The sequence below is a fragment of the Dipodomys spectabilis genome, unplaced genomic scaffold (genome assembly GCF_019054845.1).
Source record: "Dipodomys spectabilis isolate Male_0828 unplaced genomic scaffold, ASM1905484v1 ptg000199l, whole genome shotgun sequence".
In the NCBI taxonomy this organism is placed as follows: domain Eukaryota; kingdom Metazoa; phylum Chordata; class Mammalia; order Rodentia; family Heteromyidae; genus Dipodomys; species Dipodomys spectabilis.
In genome coordinates this window covers 578,496-598,849 of record NW_024870876.1, presented here as the reverse complement: position 1 = coordinate 598,849, position 20,354 = coordinate 578,496, and the positions used below count along the sequence as shown (strand labels likewise).

The 20,354-nt window shown below is 40.1% G+C and overlaps 1 protein-coding gene across 2 annotated transcripts in view; it reads left to right on the top strand.

Annotated features, from left to right (window-relative positions):
* Positions 1–20,354, top strand: part of Lyn (LYN proto-oncogene, Src family tyrosine kinase) — a 138,033-nt gene that overhangs the window by 47,725 nt on the left and 69,954 nt on the right. Inside the window, exon 2 of one of the 2 annotated variants that reach the window (XM_042696128.1) lies at positions 16,165–16,238. In XM_042696128.1, coding sequence (XP_042552062.1) covers positions 16,170–16,238 — 69 coding nt within the window. In that variant the 5' untranslated portion in view covers positions 16,165–16,169. Of the gene's footprint in view, positions 1–16,164; positions 16,302–20,354 lie in introns of both variants that reach the window. The other variant, XM_042696127.1, reaches the window with a different exon arrangement.

Below are 20,354 nucleotides of genomic sequence, written 5' to 3'. Positions count from 1 at the left end.
TATCTATGGCTCTTGGTATGCTCCTGAGAGGAAGAGTAGACAGAATAGCTCCTTCTAACTGTTTCTTCCATTTCTGCCTCCTGAGACCCATCCATATTTACAGGGGCAAGATAATAATGATGACTTTTTTCATAGTTTCAAGACTCATTCCACAGGCAGCAGGTCTGTGTATGTGCCTTCATGTTTGTGTATGTACAACAGCATTTTTTTTGTCAGTCATGGGGCTTGAACTCTGGGCCTGGGTGTTGTCCCTCAGCTCTTCAGTTCAAGGCAAGCGCTCTACCACTTGAGCCACAGCTCCATTTCAGGTTTTCTGGTGGTTAACTGGAGATAAGAGTTTCAAGGACTTTCATTCTGGGGCTAGCTTTGAACCACAATCCTCAGATCTCAGCCTCTTGAGTAGCTAAGATTATAGACATAAGTCACTGGCACCCAGCTTAGACAACATGCTCCTTACATTCTATAAATAGATCTACTGTCTATGACCTTACCACCCTGACCATGCCCCATCTTGTTAGAGTTCAGAATCTAAGTAGCATCAGAACTGGTCAGTATTTGGATGGAAAACCCTGTCCTTCATTGATAACCAAGAAAGTATAATGGTCTGTTCCAATATGTAACAAAAATATTAATATTTGATGGTTTTGTGAACAATAAAATTCCAGATTTTCCCATGAGGCAGAAAGTAGAGGCCAAGGAAGTGGCTTAATATCTTACATTGCACGGAATAACCCTTCATCAGTTTCTGTCTTGAAAGTTAGTAATTCTGAGATTCAAAATCCCTGTTGTGGACATCAGACTTCCTTCCATTCATGAGCATGTTCCTTCTTTGCGCTGGCTTCTGGAACAGCTAGATGTTTTCAGATTTGACAGCTACACCTCTCACTTGTGTGGAAATCTATGGTGATGTAATGTTTGCCAATCTATAAGTGTTAGATGGAGAATTGCTTTTTCCTGAGCTGATGGCAATTTCTATTATGTTCCATGCCTTTATATAACCTATTTTAATTTTTTTTTCTTTTGGTACCAGTCCTGGGTCTTGAATTCAGGGCCTGGGCACTGTCCCTGAGCTTTTACTCAAGGTTAATGCTCTACCACTTCAGTCACAGCTCCATTTCTGGCTATTTTTGGATAGTTACTTGGAAATAAAAGTCTCACACACTTTTCTGCTTGGGCTGGCTTTGAACTGCAATCCTCAGATCTCAGTCTTCTGAGTAGTTAGGATTACAGATGTGAACCATCAGCATCCAGCACTTCAATTCTTAAAGTAAGTCATAAATATTTCCATGTCTGAATATAGGGGCTGGATTATTGATCATAGAAATCAGCCTGGAAATGAAATTGTTTTGTGTAATGCTTCTTGGTTGGCTGTAGGTGCAGAATTTCTCCTTTGGGTCCTTTAAATGCTTCTTTTCCTACCATACATATGTTTCCATGAGCTCATCTTGTTTTCCTTTTATTGTTAAGAGAAACAAAACCAACCCTCTCTCCTCAAAAACACAGCAAGGCACTGCTGTCCTCACTGAGGGTTAGACAATCTATGAACCAAGCTGCAGGGGATGCTTGCTGGCTGCCCATTGACCCAAGGGACCAGCACCCTGACCTGTGAGGGTCTTGCTGGCAGGTGCACCTTGCCATACCTGGCCTCTAATGAGGCCCCCACTTGCATTGCTGCAGCCACCCCAACTCTCTCTTTCCCTTTCTCTGAACCTCTGCTCATTCCAGGTGCTAGACCTCTGCTGGGGTATTTGTCTAGCTTCAGCTCCTCTGTCCCTTCTAAGTTGCTGGATGGTCCAGTCCCTCCATAGCAACAGGCTCATCTCCCCCATGCCCAGACATTTCCTGTGTCTAGTAAAAGTCCTCCTGATAGCCTGGCACTGGTAGCTCATACCTGTAATCCCAGATACTCAGAATGCTGAGATCTGAGATCTGATGGTTCTAAGCCAGCCCAGGCAGGAAAGTCCATGATACTCTTATCTTCAATTAACTACCAAAAAGCTGGAAGTGGAGCTGTGGCTCAAGCGGTTGAGTGTTAGCCTTGAGCGAAAAAGCTGTTAGACAGCACCCAGGCTTTGAATTCGAGAGCCAGGATCAGCATACACACACACACACACACACACACACACACACACACACACACATCCTCCTGATTGACATTTCATCTCCTTTGAGATTCTTAGCCAAAACTGTGGCTCCAGCTGTATCTTCAACTTCTTTAATCTTACAGATTCTTAGACTTGAAAGATCTTACATCAAGGATTCAAATTTTCTTCTTTGGTTTAAAAATGTTTTAAAAAAGTTCCATTTCTGTATAAGTGTTAAGACAATATACTGGATACATTATGTATAACATGTATATATAACATATATAGTATATATGCCATATATTAATATATGTGTTATACAAATTTATATAATGTATTTTGTATACACATTCTGTACAACTTGTATAGAGTTATATATGTATAAAAATGCATTGTATATATTTGTGTATATATACATATATATAGTTTGAAAAAAATAGAAAACATCCAAAAATTTGTAGAAAAGGGGAAACTAAGTACAGGACTTTACGAACTTTCAAAATTATGTCACATATGGTTGGAAATTTTAAAAACTGGAAAAGACAACAGCAAAACTATATATAATCCCATCAATTGTAGGCAACATTATAACATTTAACATAGTTATATTTACATTTTTTTCTACTCATTTGTACCTTTTCCCATCATAAGAATGCTATCATACTACATATACTACTGTTTTCTCTTAAAAACATATTTTTGGTGGTATTGGGATCTGAACTCAGGGTCTTGTGCACTCTATTACTTGAAGCACACTCCCAGCCCTTTCTACTTCAGTTACTTTTTATATGGGGGTCTCACAATTTTGCATGCCAGGCTCAGGCTTCAATACTCCTACCTGTGACAGCTTTTGGTCATACTTAGCTTATTGATTGACATGGTGTCGTGCTAACTTCACTCTCCCCAACTGGCCCAGAACTTAATTCTTCTGATTGCCTGCTGAGTACCTGTTATTACAGGCTTAAACCACTACAATTTGCTTTCACTTTACTTTTTCAACTTAATGTATTGTAAATATTTTTATGTCAATAAAACACACATGAAATAGTTTAATGACACATGGTATCTTTGTGTGTGTTGAGACAGTATATTCTAGGTTGAAATTGCCCAAAAATGAACTAAAAATCAATTTGGTGATTTATCAGATATCTGATTTACCAGATAATCAGTTTACCAAAATCCTTGTTCCTTTTAACTACTTAGATACTGTTTCTATTTATTACACATCTTTATCCATTTTTCAAATGTTCTTCTGCCTGTCAATGTTGATGTTTATTTCTACAATGAAAAAAACTAAAATTTTAATTCAAGTTGAAATTTATACTTGGGAAGTTCTGTCAGGAGGATATTGGAAGTGGCCAAAACATTCCCAACGCATATGAAATGCTTAAGTTCTAGTGGGTAAGGAGCATTTAGGATGTGTAAACTTGGCAGCTATTTGCACCAGCCTGTGATATGAGAGAGAGCCATACATTGAAGGGAAGACAAGTAGATAGATCCCAGAAGGAAATAGAAACTTGAATTTCAAATGTAGTTTTTAAAAGTGACACTAAATAAAACCAGATGCCAGGGGCTCATACCAGTAATCCTAGCTACTCAAGAGGCTGAGATTTGAGGATCGCAGTACAAAAACCAGCCCAGGAAAGTCCATGAGACTTTTATTGCCAATTAGCCACCAGAAAACCAGAATGGTAACTCAAAATGAGAGAACACTAGTGCAAAAGCTCAGGGACAGAACCCAGTGCCTAAGTTTAAGCCCCATGGTCGACCAAAAAAAAAAAAAGGTGGATGCTAAAATAAAATAATTTTTTTTAATAATTATGTTTTAAATCCTAGAGTTGAAGCCTATCTTTTGATTTGGATGAGGATTTAATATCCTTTAATACCTAGAATGTATAAACAGCTCCAAAATTTCAATACAGAAAGAAACAATGCCAGTAGCAATCCAGATGGCAAATGAATAGAGCAAATAGTTCCCAGACAAAGTAAGAAATACATGAAGCCATGAAGGAAATGCACTTCAAAATGACACTGAGATTCCATCTCAACCCAGCCAGAGCAGAAATCATGAAAAAAGCATACAACAAGTGCTGGTAAGGAGAGTGGATTGGGGCTAAGGGAGAGACCTTTATACAATATTGATGGCAATGTAAATTCAGCAGCCACGGCAGAAATCAGCATGGAGATTCCTCAAACACCTAAAAATAGACCACCACGGGATACAGTGGCCGTATATCCAAAAGAATGTACATCAACATACATACAGACACTGATATACCCTGCATCTTGCAGCATTGTCTTCAATAGGCAAGCTGTGATAACAAGACAAGATACACTACTACTGAAAATATGGTGTATACACACAATGGATTACTATTCAGCCATAAAAAGAATTGAATTATGTCATTTGCAAGAAAACTTATGGGACTTGAGATCATGAATAAAAATGACAAACTTTGCATGTTCTCTCTTATATGTGGAATCTAGAATTTTTTTTTTTTTTTATAAAAGGACATTGGTGGGGCTGAGAAGGATGCTCTGTGGTAGAGTGTTTGCCTTGCATGCATGAGGCCCTCGGTTTGATTCCTTAGCACCATATAAGCATCAAAAAGCTGGAAGTGACACTGTGGCTCAAGTGGTAGAGCGCTAACCTTGAGCTGAAAAGCTGAGGGACAGCGCCCAGGCCCAGAGTTCAAGCCCCACGACTGACAAAAAAAAAGAAAGAGGGCTGGGAAGGTGGCTCAGTGGTAGAGCGCTTGCCTTGCATGCATGAGGCCCTGGGTTCGATTCCTCAGCACCACATAAGAAAAAAAAAAGCTGGAAGTGGCGCTGTGGCTCAAGTGGTAGAGCACTAGCCCTAAGCTGAAGAGCTGAGGGACAGCACCCAGGCCCAGAGTTCAGGCCCCACGACCGGACCAAAAAAAAAAAAAAAGAAAGAAAGAAAGAAAAAAAGCACACTGGTATACAATGGGGACTGTTTGGGGCTGGGGATCATTGGGAGGGGTTGAATGAAAGAAGAGGGTGAAGGGAGGGTGAAGACAGGGTAAATATATGACTGAAAAACAGCACACATTTATCTGAAGATAGAATAGTGAAATCTGCTAAGATTGTTTCACATGGGGTGAGAGAAGATTAAGCAATATAAAAGAGGTGAACTTGATCAAAGTACACTCTTTGTATATATGAAAATATCACAGTGAAGCCACTGTACAATTAATATATAATATTAATATATAATAAAAATCCTAAAAGTGTAGATGGTTAAAGTAAGCAAATTAGTAACTACCATAATAACTATGTCTCATATTAACAATTAAAGTTAATATAGTCCTAAGAAGAGTCAAGCCTACTTAAATGTATGTGTGTATGTGTGTATGTGTGTGTGTGTGTGTGTGTGTATGCCCTGGTCTGATGGCTGTCCCTGAGCTTTTTTGCTCAAGGCTACAACTCTACCACTTGAACTACAGCTCTACTTCCGCTATTTGGTGATTAATTGGAAATAAGAGTCTCTCACCCCAGACTTTTCTGACTTGGCTGATTTAGAACCATGAACCTTAGATCTCATCTTCCTGAGTAACTAGGATTACAGGTGTGAGCCTAGCCATCCTTAACTTTTAAAAACAGGACATTTCTTAAATGACTTCATAGAAATCTCAAAAACTTTAAAAATCAAATTTTTTTTTTTTTTTGGTGCGGTCGTGGGCCCTGAACTCTGGGCCTGGGCGCTGTCCCTCAACTCTTCAGCTCAAGGCTAGCACTCTACCACTTGAGCCACAGAACCACTTCCGGCTTTTTTCTTTTTGCTTATGTGGTACTGAGGAATCGAACCCAGGGCCTCTTGCATGTTCTACCACTGAGCCACCTTCCTAGCCCTTAAAAATCAATTATATGATAATCATTATTATATTCTTCAGTTAGGAAAACAACTCCAAATAATAAAACCATTGTAAACTTACACTGTTAAAACTATCCTATCTGTTATAAAATCCACAGATCATTAAAGGATAACCCATTTTAGTCAATTGATCCTCTTATAAATTGAAACTCTAAGAGAAGTGACCTTTGGTGAAGTGAATTTTGAGCCCTGTTTTTCATTTATTTAAGCTGTATAGTATTTCAAACAGTCCTACAACAGGTATCCATTTATGCAGAACTTTGCATAACTCCATTAATGCTTTTAGGAATTATTTTATTTTTTGTTCATATTGGGATTTAAACTTGGGGTCTTGTACTTGTTAGACAGGTGCTTTACTGCTGAACCACGCCTCCAGCTTTTTAGAAATAATTTCTTACTCTAAGTGATGATGTTGGGTTAAGAAGGCTTCCATGTTAAAGGAGCGTAATGCATGCATATTGTAAAGACACGCCAAACCCAACTATTTTACTTAATGGTGAGGAAACCAGGATGCAGAGAAAAGAATGATTTTTCTATGATTCAGAGTTTTCAAAGGTGGCTGAAGCAGACAGACAGTCTTCCTTGGGCCTCCTACACATCTGTCTTATTCTCCTGTTTCTCGCTCTACCAATTTCAGAAGGTCACCCTCACTTTTCCTTTAGTTATCTTACAGTTCTTTTCTGGACTGTGGTATATGAGGGCCATTCAACTGTACTCAGTGCTTTGATAAGCACAGATAATTGACTGTCTTCATGCGTCATTATTTCGGAATATCTCAGGATCAGGTTAGTTTACATGCCCCAATTGGAGATTTGTGTCCTCAACAGCTCCGTATCCTATGGGTTTTCTTATGGCTGGCAGCAAAGAGGTGACTTAAAACCATGAGCACTCTGCAAGCTTAAGAGAAATTAAAATGTGTCACATTCAGATCATAAAGGCTTAAAGAAAATAGGTAAAGAGGAAGTCATTGAATATATACAATCTGTTATTTATTTTAGAATTAAACATAAAGAGAACACATGTACCATGTTTCTCTTTGGGAATAGGAAATATTTAAGATTAATTTTGTGTTGATAAAATTAGTGTACCATGAAATGCAAACTTTTTAATTGATTGATTGGTGGTATTGGAGTTTGAACTCAGGGCTCTGTGCTTTCTAGGCAGATGCTCTTAATTTTTTAAAGTCTCATATTTTGCCCAGCCTGACAAGGACAGTGATCCTCCTCTATATGTTTCCAGTGTAGCTGGGATGACAAATATAAACTAACACCTCTAGCTTTTTATTGGTTGATATTCAGTCTCTGAGCTTTACTTTCCTTGCCTGAGAAATGCTAAACAATATATCACTCCTTCCACCTAGCTGTTTGCTTTGAATCAATGCAGCTAGATACTGCAACTTCAGGTGAGAGAAGATCAGACTTTAGAGCTCTCAAGAAGGCCTTTGGATGAGCAATTCTCATGTGTTGCTAAGGTGACTCAGTACCACTAAGACATTCAGTTGCAGCAAAGGAAAAAAAAATAGATTCAATTCGGTAGTTGTTAAATGTGAAAGATATATGAATCCTAATAATAAAACATAATGCCAACACAGTCCCTTATTTATTTTGAGATAGGATCTCACCATGTAGCTCCAGTGGGCTTTGAATTGCAATTGTCCTAAGCACTGGCACTATGAACAAATACCACCATGCCCCGCTATATATTTTATTTTACAAATATTTTAATAATCTATAATGGCATGATACTTTAGTCATCAGGGGGTCAGAACCTACTGACTTTGTTTTTAAATGTTAACATGTGGGCTGGGAAGTTGGCTCAGTGGTAGAGTGCTTACCTCACATGCATGAGGCCCTTGGTTCAATTCCTCAGCACCACATAAACAGAAAAAAGCCAGAAGTGGCACTGTGGCTCAAGTGGCAGAGTGCTAGCCTTGAGCTGAAGAGCTGAGAGACAGCACCCAGGCCCAGAGTTCAGCCCCCACAACCAATAGAAATCCCCAAAAATGTAGCATGTAGGATTATATGGACCACTAATGGAATCATATCTAATTTCTCAGGGAGAAAGTGTCATCTAGTTTCCTACTTCTGTTTCTTTGAACTCTACTTAGATGAATGGTATTTTTTTCTTTTTTAAAAAATATATATTCTTTATTGTAACAATACTGTACAGAGGGGTTATAGTTACATGAGTAAGGTAATGAGTACATTTCCTATCAAGCATTGTTACCCCCTCCTTGTTTTTCCCCTACCATTCCTTCCCTCCCTACCTCTCCTACTCCTCCCTCCCTCCTTCCCTCAAAGTTGTAAAGTTCGTTTTCAACATAATGTCTTGTACATCTCATTGTTACCGTGGGTAACATTTTGTTATTTCCCTTCCCCTCCCTAAATTAGAAAAATGTATGTACAAGATGCAGTGCACCGAAATCAAATACAGAGAAAATAGGGGTTATACCCTGGGGGAAGAACATACAAAAGAAACAAAAAAATTACATAGTACATTATAAGTACATTAAAAACAACAGCAAGAAAGATAAAACCTTTGTGTCCTTATCTTGGGGTTCATTTCACTTAGCATCATCTTATCTGGTCATATGTACATAGCTTTTGACCTTTTCTGCTTGTCCTAGACATATACTAGTTATTGCAAATAAGGGAAGCCATGGGACCTATGTTTCTTTGGGCCTTGCTTACTTCACTTAATTCTATGGAGTGATAAGTAATTTAAAAACCCTTAGTAGGAGACAGCAGGATAGATATAGGATGGGAGGCTTTTCAGTTTTCCTTAGTTCAGTGGAGGAGTCCTTTTGCTAAACTATGATTTCTCTTCGTAGTATGAATGACACTTGCATGCACATCCCGGTGCCCTGTGCTTTGTGGCAAATGAGATCCCCAGAAGCACAATAAAGGTGCACAGTTGCTTCTTTGTCAAGCAAGTGAACAATTAGTAAACATTTTTGCAGATCTTACCAGAGGCTAAATTATTCTAAAAGGGAATCATAAAGACTATTATTGTTCCGGGCTCTTTTTGGTTTGTAAAGTCTTCTTTGGTGGTGGGGGGGGGGGAGCTACTAGGGTTTGAACTGAGGATCTCATGCTTTCTAAGAAGATATTCTACCACTTGTGCCATGTCTCAGCCCATTTTGCTTTTGTAATTTTTCAAATAGGGTCTTGTATTTTTGCCCTAGCTATCCAGAACAGTGATCCTCCTATTTACACTTCTCTCCATAGCTGAGATGACAGATATACATCACTACGTGCAATGTATTTATCGTTTTAGATGAGGGCTGGTGAACATTTTGCCCTAGCTATCCACCTGATCTTCACCTCCAGAATTTCTAGGATTACAGGCATAAGCCATTGTGCCCAGAAAAAACATTTTTTTTTAATATACTAAAACAGTAAGCCAGACCCAAAGAAGAGCAGGTCACATGATCTCCCTCATTTGTAAGAACTAGAACATTATATGATATTTTTAACAGGGAATCTCAATAACCCAAGTCCTTAGTGCAAAGGACTACATATAATAAAGCATATTAACATGAACTCCAATTTATGAAAACAAGGTTCTCATTAGGCCCTGTATATACTTTGCTCTTTTTTCTCTATTGTTGTTTTTCTCTTTCTTCATTTCTCTTAGGTTTTTGTACTTCATGTTTTGCACAATAATCCATATGTGAAAGGGAAAAGAAATCACAGAAACAGCAGAACAGTGGATGAACCACAGCAACATTGATACTTACTTGATACTATGTTGGATATGAACATTACAACTTGGGGGGGGGATAGGGAAGGGTAAGTGGGAGACAAAGAAATGGGGTAGCTGATTAAAAACAAATGTATTTATTGCCTTAACTATGTAACTGTGACCCCCTGCTCATCATCTTTTCAATAAATATATTTCATCTATCTATCTATCTATCTATCTATCTATCCACACTAAAGCCCTTAAATAAGGTTTAATTATCCAAGTGAGTATTTTCTTGGGAAGAGATGTTAGCAGCCCCTATTTCTCATAGGTTTTGCTGAGTGGTCATTTGTGATCAAGGAGCTGCTATCTAAGTCTGAAGATCAGACAGCTGAGTGTGCACAGGCACATCCAGAGTTATATTTGCATTCTCAGTGACTAGGATTCTTTTTCTTTTTTCAAGTCCAAGACTGGGACTCAAACTCATTACCTGATGCTTTTCCTCATTGGCTAACATTCTACCAACTGGAACCATACTTCCAACCAATGATGACTTTTATTTTTGTCGGTCATGGGCTTGAACTCTGGGCCTGGGCACTGTCCCTCAGCAGTTCAGTCTCATGGACTTTCCTGCACAGGCTGGCTTTGAACTGTGATCCTTAGCTCTCAGCATCCTAAGTAGCTAGGATTACAAGCGTGAGTCACCAGTATCCAGCTTTATGATTATTTTTAACCAAAGTCTCTACATTGCTGGGCAGTGGTATTTCATACCTACTAGCTACTCATGCCTAGCTACTCAGAAGGATGAGATATGACCATTGCAGTTCAAAGCCAGCCCAAGAAGGAAAGTCCCTGAGACTCTGATCTCCAATTAACCACCAAAAAAAAAAAGCCAGAAATGGGGCTGTGGCTCAAGTAGTACAGTACTTGAGCAAAAAAACCTTGAGCAAAAAAAGCTCAGGACAGTAGCCAGGCACTGAGATCTAGCCCCAGGACCAACACACACACACACACACACACACACACACACACACACACACAGAGGGAGAGAGGGAGGGAGGGAGAGAGAGACAAAGAGAGAGAGAGAGAGAGAGAATATGCCAGCAACCTCATCCAGAGCACTGAAGTCATTATAAGCAAAGTTAGACTTCTCGTTGAGAACATACTTCTGGGTGACTCTCTCTCAGTTCTCTGGTCCCTACTGTAAACTCAGGGCAAAACTCAAGGAACACCTAAACCTATGCTGTTATACCAGATCTATTACCCACGGTCTAACCACATTCACCTTTTCCTCTTTTCATTGGCTCCGCTTTTTGTTTTCATTTTATTAACCTCATTATTGACTCTTTTGTGGTAAAACATTTCATATCCTTTTGAGAAAGAGGCAGATTATGAAAATAACCTCTTGGTTTCACATTAATGAAGTACGAGTTTTAAGATGACAGCTGAATAGCTAAGAAAATGGTAAGAATACAGGCTGTGGAATTTGTTTTAGCCTCAGACTTTAGACCAAAATGGTGTGTGAGCAAGACTCAACCCTACCACTCACCAGAAATGGCTTTGGGCCAGTTATTTAACCTCTCTGAGCCCTAGTTTACAACTCTGTAAGTAGGCACCACAGTACCTCAGGTGTCTTTAAAAATTAAATGATGAGATGCTCAACACATCCTAACTGTTTAATAAAAACACTAAAGTACAGCGCAATGTACAGTGTAGCTCAGACTCTAGGACATATGCACATACTTGCTCAGTTCTTATCAGGAGTTAATTGTATTGTCTCCCTCTCTGGGCCCTTTGCCCAGCATGCTGAATTGCATGTTTTACTTTGGTTGCTGGTCACAGGAGGTTTCTTGCTGATCTAACTGCAGGGCCCCAAATTGAACTCTGTGCCTGGTAGAGAAGCAGAGGCTGCTGCCAGTGCTTCCAGTGGATTGGCTTTCATTTTATCATCTGCAGATGATAAAATGTGGTGATTTTGGGGGGTATGGGGGTGGGAAGGGAGAGTAGGAGAAAAACAAAAGAGGGGGTAATAATGCTTGACAAGAAATGTACTCATTACCTTTCTCATGTAACTGTAACCCCTCTGTTCAGCATCTTTACAATAAATAAACTTAAAAATAAATGTGTGGCGATAAGGGAAAAGATTAAACAAGAATGGAGTCCTTGGTGACACTTTGCCCCTATCCACCTGCTAATTTGTGCATCATAGCTTCCTCTGGACCTTTTTGTGGAGGTTGGGGGTCAGGTGTCTTTCCTGAAAAGTTCTCTCTCAGAACTAGAGGTCTCTATATGCTATTCCCAGTTAGACAACTTTCTATGGCTTCCTGATAAAAGAAGAAGAAGCTTGCCTTCCCTGGCATACCCATCAAGAATGGCAGTGAGCTTCTCAAATCACACCTCCTGCCTTCACGCCACACCTCACGTATCCATGTCACCTCACGGACACACACACACACCACACACCAACATATGCACAGCACACACACAGACGCATCGCCTTACCATGCATTTTTTAATCATTTTAATGACAATGTCTTTTCGTAGATGTTCATAATATTCTCTTATCTTACCTTTCATACTATTAACTTTTTTTCAAATATTTGCATTTCTGCTTTAAAATGTTCAAATGCACAGAAAAAAATGATGAAAGAATATAGCCTTTCTGTAGACGCACCAAGTCTTAGATATTTAGACACACCTGTCCCTTTCTCTCCTCTCCCCCATTGTGACTGAAGGGTTGAAAGTGACAGAAACTTTAACATTACTCCCATACAGCCCATGGCCTCTCCTAAGTGGTGGCTGCTTTCCTGCCTTGCCAAGGTACCATGATCATACTGATAAACCCACCTCAGCTGCTGGGTATCAGGCCTAGGCCAGCTTAGGTTTCCCCCGTTTCTCCAACTATTTATGTTCTGTATTCCCCCACCAGTGGGGGGAATCCCCCAAGATTTAGTCAAGTATTGTCCCTGTGGTCTTCCACCCCCTCCTCCCCTTCCTGGCCTTCTCTCCTTCTTTCTCACATCTTGTACATCTCAGGCAGATGAAAGAGCACCCCTCTACCACCCCAACATGATGCACACTCTTGTCTTACCCCTACCTACAGTTAATTACCTATTGTCCTTCTAAAGGTCAACTTCACCAGCCAGAATAGAGGTGAGTAGCCAGTTACCCCTCTGATTCCCCACAGCGCCAATACCTGCAGCTTGCTCCCAGGGCTTGCTCAAAGCCTATTTACTAAAAGAAATAATGATCAGTAGCTGGGGCTGTGGGCACTAGGCTGGCAGCAGGCTCAGCAGGACTCCTGTTACTGAAAGGTGCAGGAGGAAAAGGAAGGAGAGGGGTGAATGAATCTGACCTCAGGCTGTGTTGAGTCAATGTGTGGAGAGTTCCAGTCTATAGGAAATACAGAAGAGAGGAGTGAATTCAGACAGAATTTGCTCATCCAGAATGTGCCATATTCTGAAGATGACTAGTCTGGGTGCTTCCACTAGAGGAGAGAGGGACACAAATGTTAGTCCAGTGAACTCCTTCCCATAGCTTAGCATGCTCCTTTCCCAGGCAACACTAGGCCCATTTAGTAAAGGCAGTAAATAATCAGCCTTCTACTCCTCTTTGCCTTGAGATGGCACTCCTCTGGGGCAGCTACCACTATATAAGGCAGCAAGATCCCCTTAGAGTGACCTTCAGGTCTGGGCAGCTGCAAGACTCCTTATCTACTACTTGGGCTGCAGCCATAAATCCTAGTCCACTATGATTAAGACTCTGGTCCTCCTATCCACACCAGGGTCTCTGCCTCCTAGCCCCTCCTAAACCTCCTGGGTTATATAGATCACCTCAGACAATAGCTTGTACTTCTCTCTTGTGAGAAAGGGTCTTGCCAGTCCCCTTACTGGCAATAAACCTTTTCTTGGTTCTTTGTACCTGGATGTCTGCATGGTTTTCTGGCAAAGTCTAATTTACTCTTAACAACAAATGTTCCATATTACAAGAGGCTAAAGGACTGTGTGTAGCTCAGTGGCAGAACATTTGCCTGGCAAGATGGAGGCCCTGGTTCTACCCCAGGAGGAGGAGGGGCACCAGGAAGGGGATTGATGATGGGGGAGGGGCTCCCTTTGTTCATGGGGTTAGATGGTGACCTGGTTAATTTGGGCTTCCATCTGTGCTGGGTGGGAAAGGATTCGGCCAAATTCTGAAGGGCCAGGTCACCTCCTCTTCCAGCTTTTTGCTGGTGAATTGGAGGTAATTGGCTTTGAACCGTGTTTCTCAGATCTCAGTGTGGTGAGTAGCTAGAGGATGATAGGCATGAGCCACCAGGGTTCATGGGTCAGGAGACCCACCCAGGACTCCTCTCCCTGGAGCTCATCCTGTGCTCAGGAGTCTCAGCTCACAGGGCTTTCCTCTTACCATATTTATCTTAATTTTATAAGCACCATTTTGAGACTGAGCAGTTAGTCACAGATTGTGGAGAGGCCCTGCAAAGAGTATGGTAGGAAAATAGAACTGGCATACTTATTTAAAAATTCATCTCGACTTGAGAAACTTCAGTTGGGGGCAGGGCAGGGGAGATGTGCTGTTTTGAATGAAAGAAGTACTTGCTTCCCCTTTATTTTGGGAACTAGAGCTCACTGGTTTCAGAAAGAGGTGTGGCTGTCCTTTAGAAGCTGGTTCCTAAGCTAGTGAAATGATAAACAAGTCCACAAGACCCACTAGAAATCTGTAGGAGTGTAAGACTGTGTGCAAAGCTGGATGAGTAGGAGCTAGACAGGAAGACAAAGTCCTGGGGTTTCTTTGAAAATACCACTCTTCCCCCATGAGGTACGGCCTGATTCATGACACTTCTCTCCCAAACTGAAATTCATCTTTCTGTCCTCTAAAGTTCTAGAACTGTGCTTCAAATTTGTCAGGGCTCTAGACTTACGCAGATTACATGGCATGTACTATGTCTTCATGGAACCCCAAAGAATTGCCTAGAAGACCTTCTAATAGGGATCAGTACAGATTTTTGTTTTGTTTTTCAACTATAAGTTCAACTGTGAGGTCATACCTTAGGAGGAGTGTAACGATACAAATTTTCAGTATCTGTTTAGTCTCCAGAGTGCTCTGTCCATTTCATAATGAACTGGATGAAGAAATGGAAGAGTTTACCATTTAGCTGCAGAGTGGTGTCAACTAGTCAATAAAGGCTCCACCACACAAGGGCTTTGCCTCTCAGTGCTGTCTGCAGTCCCAGCTTGTGGCTGGGTTCTACCACTTCTCCTGGTTTCCTAGCTCAAATACCTTCCTGGGAAGCCTAAAGGATTTAATTATCTGGATTTTATTAAAGACATATTTTCTCCCACATCTGTGTCTCTTTTCATTTCCTCATTTCTAGAAGGCCAGCGTCGTATTTTCATAGGTCCCAGGCCATTCACTTAAGCCATGTCTGGGAATCCCCCTGTCCCCACCCCAGCTCAGCTCTTAACCATACCTTTCCATGAAGCCACAAGGCCCCTTCCCTTCACCTTGTACTCTGCAGATATGATCTGTCACTTGTTTTAAGGTTGAAAAATAAAATTTCGTTGTCAGTATTGCACCCAACTTGTGTCTTCTCCAGTTGTAGTTTCTAGCCATCCTATTAGCCACTTCTCCTTTTTCTTTCTCCTCCTGTTCCTCCTGTTCCTCCTCCTCCTCCTCCTTCTTTGTGGTAGTGGTACTGGTGTTTGAAGTCAGAGCCTTATATTGCTAGGCAAGCACTCTACCACTGAAGCCCCTCCTACTCTTTATATACATATTTTATTTTATATGATATTCATTATATATATATGTATATAAAATGTATATATGTATATAAAATCTTTGAGTGGTTGTACAAAACAGTTGCCATTCAACAAGACAGTTTAAAAATACAATTTTTAAATTTTGATCAACGTCACCTCTTTTAACATTTTACTCATCCCTCTCATTTCTTGATGGAAGGGGTTAATGGTGTTGAAGCAGCTTTCTGTAGGGCCACAAAATCTTGATATCACTGTGGCGGCATGTCTAGTTCCTTCTTCCTGGAATCCCTCTGCTGATTTTGCCACCTGCTGACATCTCTCCCAACTCAACTCAGAGTATTTCCTTCAGGAAGCTTCCTTGACCAACTCCTTTTCCTCTTGCCTGAGTTAGAGAGTCTATCTTAGATGATCTTAGGTTTCTTCTGTCATCAACTTGCCACACTGTGCTGTAATTTAATTCTCTCATCTTTGCCATAAGAATATAAGCACATTTAGACTAGGAATTAAGTGACAGAAAATTGATGCTCAATACTTTTGAATAGATGGATGAATGAATAAACAAATAAATGACCAACCAATTCTATTTGTGAACATTTTCTGTATTTGAATGTATTAAACTATGGATGATAAATTAAAAAAAAAAAGTTCCTTAATCTTCTTTAATGAAGAATGTCCTAAATATCCTAATGTCCTAAAGCCAGTTTCTGGAATGGTAAAACAATGTTATTGCTTTCTATTTCAACAGGAAATATGGGATGTATAAAATCAAAAAGGAAAGACAATCTGAATGACGATGGAGTAGATTTGAAGACTCAACCAGTACGTAATACTGACCGAACTATTTATGTGAGAGATCCAACGTCCAATAAACAGCAAAGGCCAGTAAGTAGATAGTCTCAGGGAGAATTGTCACCACAGGATCAGAGCATGGCTGCATAATTTGAATCCTAATCTGTAATACATGCATGCAAAAAAAATGCATTGATTACTTGGGCCTTGAATAATTTTTGGTATGCTTTTTAACTTTGTCCTTACAAGAATGTATAAACATAAATGGATAGCCAATTTCCTTACAGAATGATGAGCAGGCCTTCAGTTACATTTTATGTGTTAAGAAAGCCATCTTTTTATTATTGGTATATAGATTCCAACATATATATATATATATATATATATATGTATATGTATATATATACTTATATTTATATATATATTTATTTATAGGTTGTGTGACTTGGGGTAAGTAATGAGATCAACACCAAGGTCTGGAAGCAAAAAGGAATTCTGGATTCAAATGAGATGCTAAGGAAGTGGCGCTGTGGCTCAAGTGGTAGAGCGCTAGCCTTGAGCTGAAGAGCTCAGGGACAATGCCCAAGCCCAGAGTTCAAGCCCCATGACTGACAAAAAAAAAAAAGACAAAACAAGATAAACAAACACATGAGAAGCTAAAATTGTGCTATTATATCTTTTGGGATATCATACTTTTACTCTCTCCTGACATTTCTTCAGTCAGCTGAAAAATAGTACAGATAACTGATTAGTATAACGAATTAAAAGATTGAGAAGAAGCACATGGAATTGGACCTTAAAAAGTTTCAACAGCTACCTAGCCTAGAAATCTTTGTATGAGTGATGTGCTCTCCAATGCATTTTGCAAATGTTTATCCTAGAAAGAATTAGCATCACATTTTAGGGGAAGCAGGAACTCAGAGCTTTGGATAATGACAACCCTAAGTCCACTTTATTTCAGGTCACCTATCCTTTGTGTCTCTTCTTTCTGCATATCTGTTTAATCATACTATAGCCTGGTTTTCATGGAATCTCTTGGCATTTAGGAAGCAAACAGCCTATTCTATGATAGCCTAAATGTCTTTATTAAGGATTTTCATGGCTTATCTTGTTTGACAAGTTTTTTGTTTGTTTGTTTAATTTTTGTCGGTTGTGGGGTCTGAACTCTGGGTCTGGGCACTGTCCCTCAGCTCTTCAGCTCAAGGCTAGCGCTCTACCACTTGAGTCATGCACGGTGCCACTTCTGGCTTTTTCTGATTATGTTGTGCTGAAGAATAGAACCCAGGGCCTCATGCATGTGAGGCAAGCACTCTACCACTGAGCCACCTTCCCAGCCCTAGTCTGACACAGTGTTTTTTTGTATTTTTTGTTTTTTGTCAGTCATGGGGCTTGAACTCTGGGCCTGAGCGCTGTCCCTCAGCTCTTCAGCTCAAGGTTAGCGCTCTACCACTTAAGCTACAGCGCCACTACCACTTTTTTGGTGCTTTATTGGAGATAAGAGTTTCATGATTTTCCTGCCGGGGCTGGCTTTGAATCTCGATCCTCCATCTTAGCCTCCTGAGTAGCTAGGATTACAGGCGTGAGTCACCAGCACCTGGTTAATCTGACAAGTTTTTAAAGGCCTTGGAAATTTAGGAATCTATTCTAATTAGCTTTTCTCCTGGTACTCTTCCATATTTCCCATTTCCCTTTAGGTAGAATTTATCTGTCCCAGGTCAGAATTTATGTCATTGTAGGGACTCTGATAAGTCAGATTTCAAGAGAAATTGAGTGAGAATGATGCATCGTGTATTCAGTTATGCCTGTGATGTTTTTGGATTGATAAATGAGCCTTGAAATGTATATATTTGCATGGAGGAAATAAAGTAAGATCATCAGTCATTTTAACAATTTAGATTTAACAATTAAATTTAACAATTTAAATACATATGAAAGGAAAATTTAGCCAGATGCCAGTGGCTCATGTCTGTAATCTTAGCTACTCAAGAGGCAAAGATCTGGGGATCAAGGTTCAAAGTCAGTTTAGACAGACAAATCGGGAGACTTTTATTGTGAATTAACCAACAAAAAAGTCAAAAGTAGAGCTGTGCCTCAAGTTGTAGAGTTGTGCCTTTTAAGCAGAAAAAGCTAAGCAAGAACTTCAAGTCCTGAGCTCAAACTCTAGTACAAGTACATCACACACGCAAAAAGAATTTTAAAAGAATTTTGTGGTAACATGTAGATATAGACCTGCATATTATTTAAGCATGATTAACAGAAAGTGAAATAAGAGGCACTGGAGTTACAAATACTTCTTGTAGACTTCAAAGTTCTCATATAAAAAGATCCATTTGTGTCTTATACCAAATGCTAGATTTTATATACCTTAAAACCTAAGGTTTTTATTCTTGTTTATTTTGTTTTTGTTTTTTAAATGTTGAATGAAGTAGTCCTTTATTCAGAAGAGCAAAGGAGATTGGTATAGAGTTACACACCATTTTCTCCTCGTGCTCAGAGTTACAGAAGATTGAAAATCAAGAGGGGAAGCAGAAGTAGTAAGCATGCTGGGTATCTTTCGATTCCTCACGTACCCCTTAACATTCTAGTTCATGTCTTCTGTAATCACAGATGCCCTCACCCCAGGAGCTGGTTAGTTTGGCTTCATGCCATGGCCATATATAGCTCTCTTGTTCCCTGCCGGATGTGCCAAAATGCATGAGTCTGAGGAGCAGGGGAGGTGAATTTTAATGCAAACTTGAGCCAGAACTATTCTAAGGAAAGATCTAGAATGATAGTCTGAGTGTTATGTGTATATGTTTTGCATATATAAACTATGTGGTAAACTGGGCTGGGTGTGGTGTCAAGAGCCTGTTATCCCACCTGCTCTGGAGCCTGAGGCTGGAGGATCACCTAAGTCTATGAATTTAAGACGAGCCTGAGAAACCTAGTGAGAGCCAGTATCCAAAAGAAAGTACATTAAAATGTTTGCAAATGATTCTCTGATATTTTCAGATCAACTTGCTGCTTTCAGAAGTGCTGGATTGACAGCGCCCAGGCCCAGAGCTCAAGCCCCACGAGTGACCCAAAAAAAAAAAAAAAAAAAATCAGAAGTGCTGGATTAATTTCTCATGTAATTAGTTCCTCGGAATCACTTTAAATGTTTCCTAATTGGACAGAAGTAAATGACTAAACACATCAGCATGAAATTGTTTTGTGTTTGTGTTTCCTTTAGCATAAAACTTTTTGAAATAAGTTTCTCTTTTTATTTGGTGGTACATTTGAGCTCAAGGCCTATTCCTTGCGAGGCAGATGCTCTAACACTTGACCTACTCCCTCAGTCCATTTGGTTCAGTTTTTGGTTTTTAGATAGTTTCTTACTTTTGCCCAGAGGCAGCCTCAGATGGTCATTGCAGACATATACCACCCTACACAGCCTATTTTGTGAGATAAACTCTTGCTAACATTTTTGCTTGAGCTGGCCTCAACCATGATTGTCTTAATCTCCACTTCCAGTGTAGTTGGGATTACAGGTGTGAGCCCACAGTACTGGCTGTTGAAGTAAGTCTTGAAAGTTAGTATAGACCCATAAATATTCTGACCCCTTCCCGAGTAGTACTTGTCCTTGCTCATTCATTTAGAGACTTCTGTTTCATCTGAAATTTAAATTTCAGTAAAACTATTTTGGTGCCATTTATTGAAATCACTTTAATCAAAGAGAAACAGAAAAGTTGCACATGATACGCCTCAACCGTCCCTTCTATAGAAAAGTGTTTTACACAGCCTCACCATGACATCATGAGGGAAAAAATGGTTGGTTTAGAAGATATTGAGGTGGCCCTTTGGGTCAGTAGGCCACGTCCAATAATTCTCTGCCGAGCTATACTAACAGGGAATGCCATCTGTCTCCACCATGGATTCAGGGCCAGCCAAGAAGCCTGAATCCGTTTGGACTTGCCTTCAGCTGCTAGCGTCAATTCTGACCAAGTCCAGAAAACATGGAGATCAGTGATAGATCCTCAGAGTCACCAGGGCCCTGCCTTTCTCCATATCTTCCCTGCTGTCCATGGTGTTTGGTTTCCATGGCTACTGGGACTACAGCTTTCATTTATTTCTAGGCAGTAAGGAGGCAGGGAGAAGAGTGAGCTGCCTCCAAGCTCCACACAGACT